Here is a 12,983-nt window from a genome sequence, read left to right as displayed (position 1 = left end):
CGCCTAGGTTACAGATACACATATTTTGCAGAACATCAGCCTACATACATACATACAGCATGTAGTTAAAATCGGTCAAGTCAGCCTCAATCTGTCCACAGTTAACACACCGCTCGCAATTAACACCACATTTACTCCATCACAGTCAAATACCAGCTTGCAGTACCAGCATAGGCCAGCGAGTATACTGAAACGTGAACTACTAGGTTGATTTTTTCATTAGCACCTTGATGTTCATAGTAGGGGTGCAACAATGCTCGTATCGATATTGAACCGTTCGATAAAGTGCTTTCGGTTCGGTACGCATATGTATCGACCAATACAACATTTTTTATTTATTTTATCAACTTTTCTTCTGACGGTGCTGTCTGTGTTGAGCGCTCAGTGAATCTGCGTTCGACTACTCCGCCTAGGCTGCACTTTCGAGTCAAATCCACTGAGCGCAGCGCAAGCTAGCAAGACAGAAGCTAAGCTCGTTGCAACATGGCAAATTGAACCTCCCCCACCCTCATTCAGATCTGGCCTTTGGAACTATTTTGATCTTCATGTGAAGCATGACCCTGATGGTACGCTCGTCATGGACAAAAGTAAAACAGTATGTCGGATCTGCCACGCAATGCTCAATTGGTGGGAACTAGTGCATTAGCGCAGTTAGCTTGTTAACGTGTTGAGGCCGTCCAGCCCCACGCACGGGGCGATCCGCGGTAACTCATTAACGGCGATTTGCTCCATTATGGCGTTAACGTCATTTTAACGAGATTAACGCTGACAGCACTAGTGGGAACACAACGAATATCACTGCACATTTACACCGACATCATCCTAGTGCAAAGACAAGTGGAAGCAGACAAAAACAACAAGCATTTATTTTGGAAAGAACCATTTCTCTGTAATAAACTCTCTTTTCTAAAGATGAGTGATTTCTCGATCAGATAGATTTTTTATTTTGTTGTTTCAGCAACATTACATTTAAAAACCGTACTTTTGAGTTAAAATATACATTTATAATTTTAATAAATGACAAATTAAAAAGGCATGAACATTTTTTGCATCGAAAAAATATCGAACCGTGACACCAAAGTATCGAACCGAACCGTGAATGAATCGTTGCACCCCTAGTTCATAGTTATCAAGCTATACACCAGATATTTTTACAGTATTTGACTGATTGAAATGAAGACTTTCAGCTTTAGTTCAATGGATTTAACCAAACCAAACCATTTACTGATGAGGAACCACAGCACCAAATTTTCAGTCTTAAAAATAACTGGACATTTGACAGGCAGGTAGTTTTCAGGTGAAGCCTGTTCTCCTGTTACTCCATGACAAACATCCACAATCAGTTGTACAACAATCTGATACATTCTTAAACAGAAGAAATTCATTGGTCATCATCAAAAGGCCTGAAAGACCACAGAAGACAGCTGACATGGATGACAACAGAATTATTTCCATGAGTAAGAAAAACAACTTTGCAACATCTAACCAAGTCAAGAGCACTCGAGGAGGTAGACGTATCATTATCACAGTCTACAATCAACAGGCGCCTTGAATACAGAGGTTCTTACAACTAAATGTAAACCTCTGCACTCAAGAACAGGAGGGCTGGGTTAAACAACCTGCACAGATCTGGAAACAACAAATCTTTGGACAGATGAAATCAAGAAAAGCTTGTACCAGAATGATGGGAAGAGAAAAGGAAGAAGAAAAGAAAAAGTTCATGAGGCTCACCGTAGTTCAGGGCCAGCCACTGGTGTTTATTGACAATGTGACTGCTGGTACGAGTGTTGGGATGACCTGTGAAGTGTACGGGGCTATACTCTGCTCAGATTCAGCTCAATGCTGACGGAGCTTCGTTTCATGGAGTAAATGAATCAAAGCAAACTGCAAAAGCAACCCAAGAGTTTCTCAAGGCAAAAAAGTGAGCTATTCTTTAATGGCCAAGTCAGACACCTGACCTCAACCCAGCACAGCATAACGGTCAGTTATTAAAGACTAAACTGAAGCCAGAGACTGCAGTTGGCTGCAGTAAACTCATTCAAGACTTTTTCTATGGTATCGATTTAAAAGTCATCAAAGAAATCTACATCGCCTCATTCTTGAGACATCATGTGCACAAAGTTCGGCGTCCAAGCTCCCCTTCCGCAGCAGCAGAATAGTTAACAGAGAGACACGGGAGTGAATTCTTCTCTTTTAATTCTTCCAAATTTAAAAGTATTTTCAACTCCCAGTTAAATAGAGGTGTCAAATTAAAGGAAAACCAAAAACAAATAGAGAAAAACAACAAAAGGAAAGGTCCTGGGTAATTAGATGTCACCCATTTAATGTCAGTACAGCTTGGATGCTTACAGACTCCAGGGTTCTGAAAGTATCCAAGAGTCTACAGGAGGGATGGAACGCCTTTCTTTCAAAGGGCATTTTGATGAAGCCAGGAGAGAGTATCATCTCACACAAAAAGCAGACAGTGCAGTTCGGCCATCTGCCCAGAACATCACCTTTTGTGGCAGAATCCACAATCGAAATTACAATTCTCCTGACAGATTTAGTAGAACCTGATTGGCTGTGTATATGGCTGCCTGGATGCAAAGCCCGTGACTTGAACTTCAAGCTAAAATCCCAGCCTATAAGTCTCTGCATACTCTTTTGACAGCTGATTATGCCTGATTAATGAACCCAGTCCCAAAAAAATAAGAGAAAGAACTCTTACTGGCACTGACTGACATCAACTCTAATTTCACTTTCGCTTCGCCTATTTTTACCATAACCAGTTCCATCTCTTTGCTGTCAGCTCTTGCTGATGCCAGGTTACAACCCAAGACACCAAAATGCGGCACACAACACCGAGTATCATTTTTCCCCAGTAATCTATCTCAGGTGCCGTTCAAATAACCATAAGATGATCACACAAGTGATGCACGAAATAATAGTAGGGAAAAATCCTGGAATAGGAAAGTTTGAACAGCAGGAGGGGCGGAAATAATCCCAAACTGTGCCAACTCAATCCCAACCAGCACAACTGAGGCATTGTAGAGGTCAAGGGTTCATTTTTTTCCTTTAATTCATCACCAATCTGTGTCATGCCTTACAGATCTTTGCAACACTCAAATTTGAATAGCTCACCTTCAGATAGATGACTGCATCCGTGCCAACTCCTTCCATAGAGTACAGCTTCAAATCCCCTTGGAAATATCGGGCATACAGCCTGGAAATTGGTAAACCGTAGCCAAAACCAGCCTGTAAAGTAAAAAGAAAATTAATGTAAAGTCATACCATATAAAAAACAAAAAAAACAAACAACGCAGGAGCCAAAAGATGCTTTTGATCACAAGGGTCGATATTGATGCGATTATATGGTTGCAGGTACCAGCGGGACAGCTCCTGGCTCCAGGCTCGGTGTCGGGGCAGTGGAGTACATATAGTTGAAAAGACGGTCTATCTTCCTGAGAGGGACTCCTCCTCCTCTGTCGCTGATCTAGACACCAAAAGGATAAAGACAATGGACAAATGGAACAGCTTAAAAACAATAAAAGCTAAAACACCTCTAAATATTACTTTAATGATGCAAATGTGTGTCAAATTTACCTTTATCGAGAGATCCTCTTTACCCAGAGTGACTTTTGTCTTTACTGGTGGTAATCCCTCTTTACTGTTCTCATGAAGCTCCACTGTGGCTCTCATGGAGTTCTGCAAACACCCCAAGAGTTTATTAACTCAGCTCAGCAGCAGCCCTTACAGAATTATAGTCCTGTTACGGATTAATTGCATTTAATTAGACCCGGGCCAGTTAGGTTAGGAGCACTGACACTGGCCTGCCTACCTTAAAGAGCTCAAATAACATGTGGAATAGATGAGAGGGCACATACACCACTTGGATGGGCCTTTTGGGAGCCTTCACTGCAAAGAAAAGGAGCATGAAAACTAAACACACACTAAAAAGCAGCTTCTTTTGAAGTAAATGAGGTGGTGGATCATTACAGGACTAAATGTGGCCCCAATCTGTGCCCACAAGCTCTAAAAAGACCGGGTAACATGGTTGTAGTTTTTGCAGTGCTGTGACTAATTGCAGAGGAGATTGCTTAAACTGCATAAATGCACAAAAGCACAAAGCATTCTTACTGTTAAACTCCTCAATCTTGAGCTCGGGAGCGGCCGAGTAGTACTTCTCGCACAGCATCTTGGCGGTGTCGTAAGCATCTGATGGAAGAGGCAAAACATCATAAGTCAGACCACAGAACGGCACACATTTCTGCTCACAGGTCACTAATGCATCTTCTGTCCCTTCCTGAGTCACTGAAAGTGCAGCGCCAGACCCACGCTGCTGAATTCCTTTAAAACTATCATTATGTAAACACCCCGCTCAGCAAAGATTGATACTCTTTTGTTTGATTTGTGTCACTGCAGAGAGCGGCCGATGTGATATAAAACATAGCTAATCCCCGCTTCCTGTGAGAAGAATGAATACATTTGCTCAGTATAACAAAATAAGTCAAACATAGATAGAAAAATATTCACTCTGACTTGAGTGAGCATGATCATGAGGAATTACAGCATTAGGAGGATGAAGACACAAAACAAATTGTATGCCCAAAATGCTGCCTCTAATTTGATTACATGTAAAGCTTCCGTGTCATTTTGTTACATAATTACAGTGCAAAATATAACATTTTATGAAATCTGGCCTAACAAACTTTACTGGACTGGTATACAATCAGTTCATACCAAGTTTTCCTTAATAACGACTCAGGATCTCACTAAATAAACCTTGAATTTTATATATTTCAGCTGCATTTTACTCAAAATTATTGCTTCATGTTTATTGAGGGTGAAGAATATTTGTCTTTTTAGTAAACCAGGTTAAATCGGTCATGTTAAATAACTCCCAAACTTACCATTGACGACTTCTGCTACATTGCAGTTCGGATCAATGCTGCCTATGTGTTTGGGATGTGCTGGGTTGGTATCGTTACCAAAAAGGAGTGCTGAAACACAGACGTGTGGATATATAAACTTCAGCTGCACAGACGGATCCCAACGGCTAAACGACATAAATGTTTTGGGGGATTTTCGGAGACTCACTGTGCTGGTTGATGAGCATGCGGAACGAGATGCGGTTGGTGTAAAAGCGGTCCAGGAAATACTGGACGTTGCTGCTGATGAACGGGTCAAAGCCGAACTTCTCCTTGTACTCGATGACCCCCTGAGCCATGGTGGGAACTACATCGTTGTGGCGGTTGCGGATCTCAATCAAAAGCTCCAGGAAACTAAAAAACAAACCAAAATAAGAATCACATGAAAGAAGAAACATATTTTATATGTGCACAAAGAACAAGCCAGAACTTTAAATGTGACCATGATTTCTCTGCACAACGCAGCACAAGAATGAGGATCTGCATTGTTATTTCATTTTCCCTGAACAATTATTGGAAACATGTTCTCTAAACAGAAAGACCCAAGCACATTCCTGTCTGCGTTTATCAGTGACACATGGCTGTTTAACAGACGGGCATTGTTTTTGTATAAATACAGTGTTACCTGAGCAGTCAGCAGAGATCTATGTGCACTAAGAGGATTAGCAGTGTTAGAGGGACTCTAATCTTAATGACATAAGTATAGAACAGCTGGGTGTTGTAAAGCTTTATTTACTGTACATACAGCGTGCTTATTAATTTTTCATACAGCTAACATCCACTCACTCGTTCAGAGTATGAGGGTCCTCTGGCTTTCTGTTCTCGTAATCGAGCAGCTCCACAAAGCTCTGCATGTACCTGATCAAACAGACAGAGGTCAAAAGGCAACTTTTACACATGCTTACTAACAATATGGCAATAAACCTTAAAACAAGTCCTGCTGCCATAAAGGCTGCCCTTTGGCAGGCGCACAAAGAACATTTCTGGAGGGAGTGTCTTACCATTTTTGCACGAGTTTGACAGAGGGCTGGCTAAGCAGTTTATCGGGGAGAAGGTTGACCTCTCTCATGGTGTTGGCCAGCCGTACGGGCAGCTCCTTACGCAGGAACATGAAGGACGTTTTCTCACATGCATTGTCCCGGCCTGAGGGAAGCAGAAGTGAGAGGCACAGATAAAGCCAGGAATATTTGAACGCTGACAGCAGATTTTTTAAATCGAACAATCCATATGAGACTGAAATACAGAGTTTCAGCTTTAATTTAGTCAAAGTTTTGCATTAGCCATTTATGAATAACAGGTTTTGCGGGTTTTCTTATGAATAAACCACCAAACCAAAATAAACCTTTTAGATAGGAAATAACTTTAGCAATCAATCTATGACCAAATTAATAATTTGGGCCACCTTAAAAAGAACAAATGCACTGCAAGCATTCAGCGACACTGAAAAACCTGAAAGACCACAGAAGTCAACTAAAGTGGACGATCGCAAAATTATTTCCACGGTTATGGAAAACTACTTTACCACATCTAAGCAAGTCAAGATCAAAATGAAATATAAGGACTGTTTTAAATACTAAGATTAAAATCCTTTGGAGTCAGTGACTGCCTGAAGTCTAGAACCCCTGGAGATCACCTAAGGCTGCGTTTCCTCCCTCAAGATGCTTCAGTTGCTGCTTCTTCTTGAGTCTTTCTGCCCTCAGCTTGGTCTCCAGTAACTAGATTATACTCCAGTAAAGTTTAATCTGACCCTTCTGTTCTTAACCTGTGGTTTGCACCTCGTGGTTAATGCAGAACTTCAGTTAGAACCCTTTGAATTGTAGCTGACAGCCTAGACTTGAACCATATTGACTGCTTGATCCATGGTGGTGGTGTAAAAAAGGCAAAGATAATAAAAATTGTGTCTTTGTCCAAATACTTATAAACTTAACCGCATATGTGGAGCTCCCAGTTTAGTTTTCTCTTGCTAATAAATATCAGCTTTCTGACACTTTCACAATCCTGTTTATTGCCATCAATAAAATACCGTGATTAGAGTTCTTTGCTTGCTTTGGCAATCAGAGAGGCTCCCGGCTCACGGGGATCAAGGTCAAATGAAAGACAAAGCTTCATATAAGAAGCTGCTTAAAAAGCAAGTGTGCTGAACTCATCTAAGAAGAGCACTCGGTTTCAATATCCAACCTTTAACCTGATATCTTAAACTTTGCCATCTGACTGCAGCTGTATCCACGTGCGTGCCAACATTAGCTCGAAAAGTTCACGCAGGAAAATTTGCCTGGAAAGAGGGACGGGTGGTCAGGGAGACATTAGAGGGACTGGCGTTTTAGATCTGTTGTGGGGGAACTTAACATAAAGTAGAGCCTTCTAGAGTGTGGACAGTGCTGCCCTGGGGACAACCTCAAAACTCTCAACACAGAAGAGAGGATCATGACGTCCAGTGTTAGAACTTGGGATGATCACGCAAGAGGAAACAAGGGAAAAGCTGGGCCTGACTCAGCAGTTTAAAGGGGGAAATCTTGTGAAATGCAGAATGAGGAAGCTTGTGCGTGAGAACACGGAAGCCCGTGGCGACTATCCCTGGATGACGTCTAACGTGCTCCAGAGTGAAACACAGACACCGATATGTTTTGGCTCTCTTGGTGCCAAGCAGGGGTTCTCCTTAAAGCAAACAAGTGCGGCACACTTGCCGTCACGCATTCTACATCCACAGCTGCGAGAACAAATTACGCAACAGACATGCCAGCGTTTAATCAAGAGGCGGATTAAGGAAAGCCTTGAGTGCTTCTGCACCATTAATAACCGTCGTCTTGTGGCACACATTGCGACTGGTGTGATTTCTACATGTCTTGGTGCAATAGAGGGGGAACTGAAATCGGGGGTTATTAACCAGAAATACGTTTAAAAAAAAACATCAATCTGCAATGACTCATGCTCTAGAGCGACCTCACTAAGACACAAGTGAAAATAAATAAAATGACTAAAGGCTTCCTGAGCATCTTGGCAACAGGAGCAGGGCTGCTGGCCCCTCCACTGCATACGTGCTGCTGTGCCAGTCTGACTGAGAATACCTGCATGCGTTAGGGTGCCTGTCAATACTTGTTTACAACGTAAACAAATCCGCACAGGACAGAGGACCGTCCTCTGTTTATATGTGGCTGCTTCACTGCAGGCGATCTCTACGTTTAACACACCTGACCGTAAGAAAGTCTAATGTTCCCTTCTATTAATAACGAGCCGGGGCTTGCGTGTGACTCTTCAGGTCCACAGCTGCGACTGATGAGATGACAAAAACACACAAAAGGGCCTTCCACCAAATCCTCCACCCTCTACAAGTCATTAAAGTCCCCTAAAGGTGCCAGGCGATGCCTTTACTCACCGAAATCCAAAAACTGCTTGATGGAGAGCGGGGACGGTGAAAATCTGGAGTAATACTCGATTTTGGGGTTGCTGTTTTTCAGCAAAGACCAGAAGATCCTCATATTGAAAGTTTTAGCGATGATGTGAGAGAGAAGAAATTAGGAGAAGGCGGACAGATGCTCGGACGGTGCGTTTCTCCCAGGGGCGGCCACATTTCCACCGGCCACGGCGGAGGAGACGATGCGACGCGACAGAGCCAGCTCCATAAGGTTACAGGATAGGATACAAGCGACAGGAACGGCTTCCTGGATCTACATTACTGCACGCTCAGCTCTGCAAATCCCCTCGCAATGACGTGACGACTTCATGCCATACTTTTCAAAGTAAAGAAAGAATGCGCAGTATATTTCGTAATATTTTATACCATCTATAGGGCAACACTGCAAGCTGCAAGGAGGTGTAAATTGGAAAACCTGGCAACAACATTTATTAGTTTTATATAATCAAATAAAATGATTAATATTTATTAAATCGATTAGCATATTGCATATTTCATTTTCTGCACATACTGTGTATATTTAATTCTGTATATATGGTACTTATTTATCTATTGTGTTTTGCATGTATTTCTTTAGCACTGATGTGGGTCAATACAACAATTTTGGTGTACTGTTGTGCAAAGTATAACCGTGCAAGGACAATAAAGAGTTAAACTTAAATGGTTTATTAATTTTAACGGATAAAACATTATGTTCTTATACTTGGGATTATTATTTAAAGTCTCCCTCCCGACCCATGACTTGCATTTATACACAAATTCTGTCGCTTAACAGAAACGCCATGCTTTTTTAAAAAAAAAAAGAATTTACTTAATTACTGGTGTATATGTGGTCTATAAGGGTCACTTATCACTCGTTTTAAATTACAATGACATTATCAATGTAAACCCAAAGCAAATGTCTTTGGACATATCCTTGTTGAAGGTTGTATGAAGTTCGTATTAAAAAAATTATTTTTTTTTTTAGGTAAAATTATTATTTTTTTTTTGTCTTGCAACAGGTTTCCTTTTGTGTTTTCGCATTAAAAATAAATAATAACACCGTAAACCAATTCATAAATGAAGTACTTTTAGGTGTAGTTAAATGTATCCCTGCGTAGAGGCAAAAGCTTTTAATTTGAAGAGCTGATCTATAAACATCCGGTGCAATTGATCTCCATTGACGTTTGTGGACAGCACGTACCTTCGAAAACGTCGACTCAACCGCACTTGGTGCAGGCCTGTGGATTCACAGCCGCGATTGGCTCCAAGAGAGGAGCGACAAATTCGACAATGTTATTGGTCAGAGGCTTGTCAGTCAACGTCATTAACGTCTACATACCTGTTTATCTGTTCATGCGCAGTCAGCGGGCAGTGGATGTTAGAATTGGGGGGTACAGAACGTTAGATTGTGGGTGAAGAACAGGCTTGGGCACCATTTTTAACACGATGTAAACAGATTGTGGTTCTTTTGAAACGAAAAACAAGGCCCTTACTGTTTTTGTTGTTTTTACTGCCCCCTAGCGAGGCAATATTTTTTAAAAATCTACAGTGGCCATCTACAGGGGCAGCACGGTGGCACGGTGGTTAGCACTGTTGCCGCACAGCAAGAAGGTCCTGAGTTCAATTCCACCATCAGGCCGGGGTCTTTCTGTGTGGAGTTTGCATGTTCTCCCCATGTTTGCGTGGGTTCTCTCCGGGTACTCGGCCTTCCTCCCACCGTCCAAAGACATGCAGCTTGTGGGCATAGGTTAATTGGATAATCCAAATTGCCACTAGGTGTGAATGGTTGTCTGTCCCTATGTGTTAGCCCTGCGACAGACTGGCGATCTGTCCAGGGTGTACCCCGCCTTTCGCCCTATGACAGCTGGGATAGGCTCCAGCGCCCCCCGCGACCCTGAAAAGGATAAGCGGAAGCGAATGGATGGATGGATACAGTGGCCAGAGCAATGACTGTATTGGACCAGAGAGCAAACACCACAGAACATTACCTTTTTAAAATAACCACATGTGAATAGTTAAAGTAGGCCAACATATCATACATACATGCATACATATGTGCATTATATGCATTTAATAATACTCTATTTGGGCACCTATAGTTTTCCAAAAAACCTCAAAACAAAACAAAAAACAATCACCTTTTTTAAATTTAATGCTAATTCAACTTTTTAGAAAGACTTTAAAATTGGCCTGCTAGTTATTTCCAATTCTCTTTGTAACCCAGGGAGTCGGAGGATTGCAGGTACGCTGATGTTAAACTGTAAAATGTCAGCATGTAATGGACAATTTTTTTAAATAATAAATGAATATTAAAATACAGTACTGCACAAACGTCTAAAGCCACTCCTCATTTCTTTGTATTTTGTTACTAAAGTGATTAATAGGTTCAACGTGTACACTGAAATATAAGCAAATGTACTGGAAGTACAGCTGCAACAAGCTTTACTGTTAGTGCTTGGTATGACCACCTATATTCTTCCATACAGCTTAAATTCTGTTAGCCATGCTTTCTTGTCATTACTTTTAAAGCAGTCTTCAGTTCTCTCAAATAGCATTTAAAGCTCATTGTAAACTTGGTGCCAGTGGCAGAGTGTTTGGGATCATTGTCATGCTGAAAAAGAAAGTTATTGCCAATCATGGTACTCATGGTTGTGGTATAATGAATCAAAATATGACCTTTTATGCACGTGTAATCCGTCCGTTTTGAGAAGATCCGCAACACCGCAGCTCCAAATCATGACAGAGATAGCTGAAGACATTCAATGTTGCCCATCTCGCCAGACCTCTTCCACATTTATTGACGACGATTCAAGAAAAAAATATTACATTTATTTATTGTCATAAAACCTGCCATCACTAATTTTAAGTCCAGTTTTGATAATCTGAAATATTTAAGTATAGCTTCTTCAGAGCCAAACATCCACTGAGACCATTTCTGTCAACAGCAGATGGCTCAGAAGATGCACGTGTCAGGTCTTTGATTTTTTTCTTCCTGTTTCTTAAGAACACGACTTTTAAATACTGTTCATTTGCTGTACATAGTCGAAGACTTGGCGTATCTATGGGCAGTGTGTCCTAAAAATAGAGAAAACTAGACAAGTGGAGGAAGAAAATACAGTTTTATGCCTGTCACACTTTAAGTTTAACATTTTTTATCGAATCACCTAAAGAAATGCAAACAAATGATATGTTTTTGGGAACTGGCTGTTGGTAACAAAAAGCCTCTTTTTAAGTTTGTTATGTGTAGATCGAATATTGCTTCATGTCTTGAGTTAGTGAGGCTAACTCAAGACTTTTGCACAGTACTTGATACTTCACTCATCTGAACTTTGGTGATTTTTTAAAACATTTGCTTTGCTTTATTTTTCTGTAGTGTTGTCTGCTTGTAACTGAGCACCATTGCAATGACCTCAAGTAGATGAGAACCAGCATCCATCAGCGAGGATTTATGATGCTGTTCCAGCTTTTTTCCTTTATCTGTTTCGCAAGCGTAAGGAAATCATGCATTGAAATCTCCACAGACAAAGGCTTTCTTTCACTTGTGTACTTTACAAGCCATTACTCAAATTGTATCAAATTAGCCTACATATTTCTTTCAGCAACATCTCTGGTAAATTATGGGGAAATCCCATATTTGTAAAATAAAACATCTCCTAAAACAACCCCCCCGATACCACTTAATTAAGAACATGTTTTCTGGCAGTCAGATGTGGTTCTGTGTCTCAATGCAGATTATGTTTTGGAGGAAAACTAAAGGGTTCTTCTGGGGGAAAAAAGGGTGTATACAAGTGTTATTACACAAAAAATATCGGGCGACCTCGAAAATGTGAGAATGTGGTGTCAAATGTAGCGCTAAGAGCTCTAGGACAAAACAAGTCCAATGTCGGAGTCTTTAGTAAAGCTGTATTTGAACTCTTCAAGCTATTGCCTGTACCTGTTTTTGTGTACAGTACAGTGAACTGTATTCACAGACAGTGATTTCTGGAAGTGTTCCTGAGCCTGTGCAGTGATTTCCATGATAGAATGACACCTGTTTTTAATGCAGTGTCGTTTTACAACCTGAATATCGCATGCATCCATATCGATTTTTGGTCTTGTCACTTGTGCACGGAGATTTCTCCAGGTTCTCTGAATCGTTGGATGACATCAGGCACCGTAGATGCTGAGATAGTCAAAGTCTTTGCAATTTTACATTGAGGAACATCATTCTGATTTTTGATTTTTTTGCAGATTGGTGAACCTCTGCCAATTTTTTACTTCTGAGAAACTCTGCCTCTCTAAGATGCTCTTTTTATTTGCAGTAATGTTGCTGATCTGTTGCCAGATAACCAGATACTCTGCAAAATGTTCTTTCAGCTGTTTTGTTTTTTAGTCCCACTTACTTTGTATGAAAAAAAAATGCAGGTTTTCAAAGAGAGTCAGTCCATTTCCACGGGATGTTCTTATTAATTTCACATGCCTGTACATGACCTGAGCATCCTGTCAATCAACACTTTGTAGCGGACTCGCAGTCCGGTAACCTTAATGAGTAGCCACACGACCCATTTACATATAATTCATATTTGTTATTTTGAATATATGCAATGTCTTAATCAAATACTAGAAAGAAAATATGAATCAAACACACACACACACACACACACACACACACACACACACACACACACACACACACACACACA

General features: G+C 41.0%; 1 protein-coding gene across 1 annotated transcript in view; it reads right to left on the bottom strand.

Annotated features, from left to right (window-relative positions):
• pdk3a (pyruvate dehydrogenase kinase, isozyme 3a) overlaps positions 1-8,616 on the bottom strand; it is an 11,913-nt gene extending 3,297 nt beyond the window's left edge. The window contains exons 1-10 of the mRNA XM_005912112.3: positions 8,281-8,616; positions 5,909-6,050; positions 5,694-5,765; positions 5,077-5,261; positions 4,890-4,979; positions 4,117-4,194; positions 3,818-3,894; positions 3,583-3,684; positions 3,365-3,472; positions 3,121-3,234 (exon numbers count right to left, since the gene is read on the bottom strand). Of these exons, the coding sequence (XP_005912174.1) occupies positions 3,121-3,234; positions 3,365-3,472; positions 3,583-3,684; positions 3,818-3,894; positions 4,117-4,194; positions 4,890-4,979; positions 5,077-5,261; positions 5,694-5,765; positions 5,909-6,050; positions 8,281-8,383 (1,071 nt within the window). The 5' untranslated portion in view covers positions 8,384-8,616. The remainder of the gene's footprint in view (positions 1-3,120; positions 3,235-3,364; positions 3,473-3,582; positions 3,685-3,817; positions 3,895-4,116; positions 4,195-4,889; positions 4,980-5,076; positions 5,262-5,693; positions 5,766-5,908; positions 6,051-8,280) is intronic.
• Positions 8,617-12,983: the final 4,367 nt, after the last annotated feature.

The sequence above is a fragment of the Haplochromis burtoni genome, unplaced genomic scaffold, assembly GCF_018398535.1.
Source record: "Haplochromis burtoni strain Fernald_Lab_line unplaced genomic scaffold, NCSU_Asbu1 Contig_1, whole genome shotgun sequence".
Lineage (NCBI taxonomy): Eukaryota > Metazoa > Chordata > Actinopteri > Cichliformes > Cichlidae > Haplochromis > Haplochromis burtoni.
This window is presented reverse-complemented; position numbering and strand designations above follow the sequence as displayed.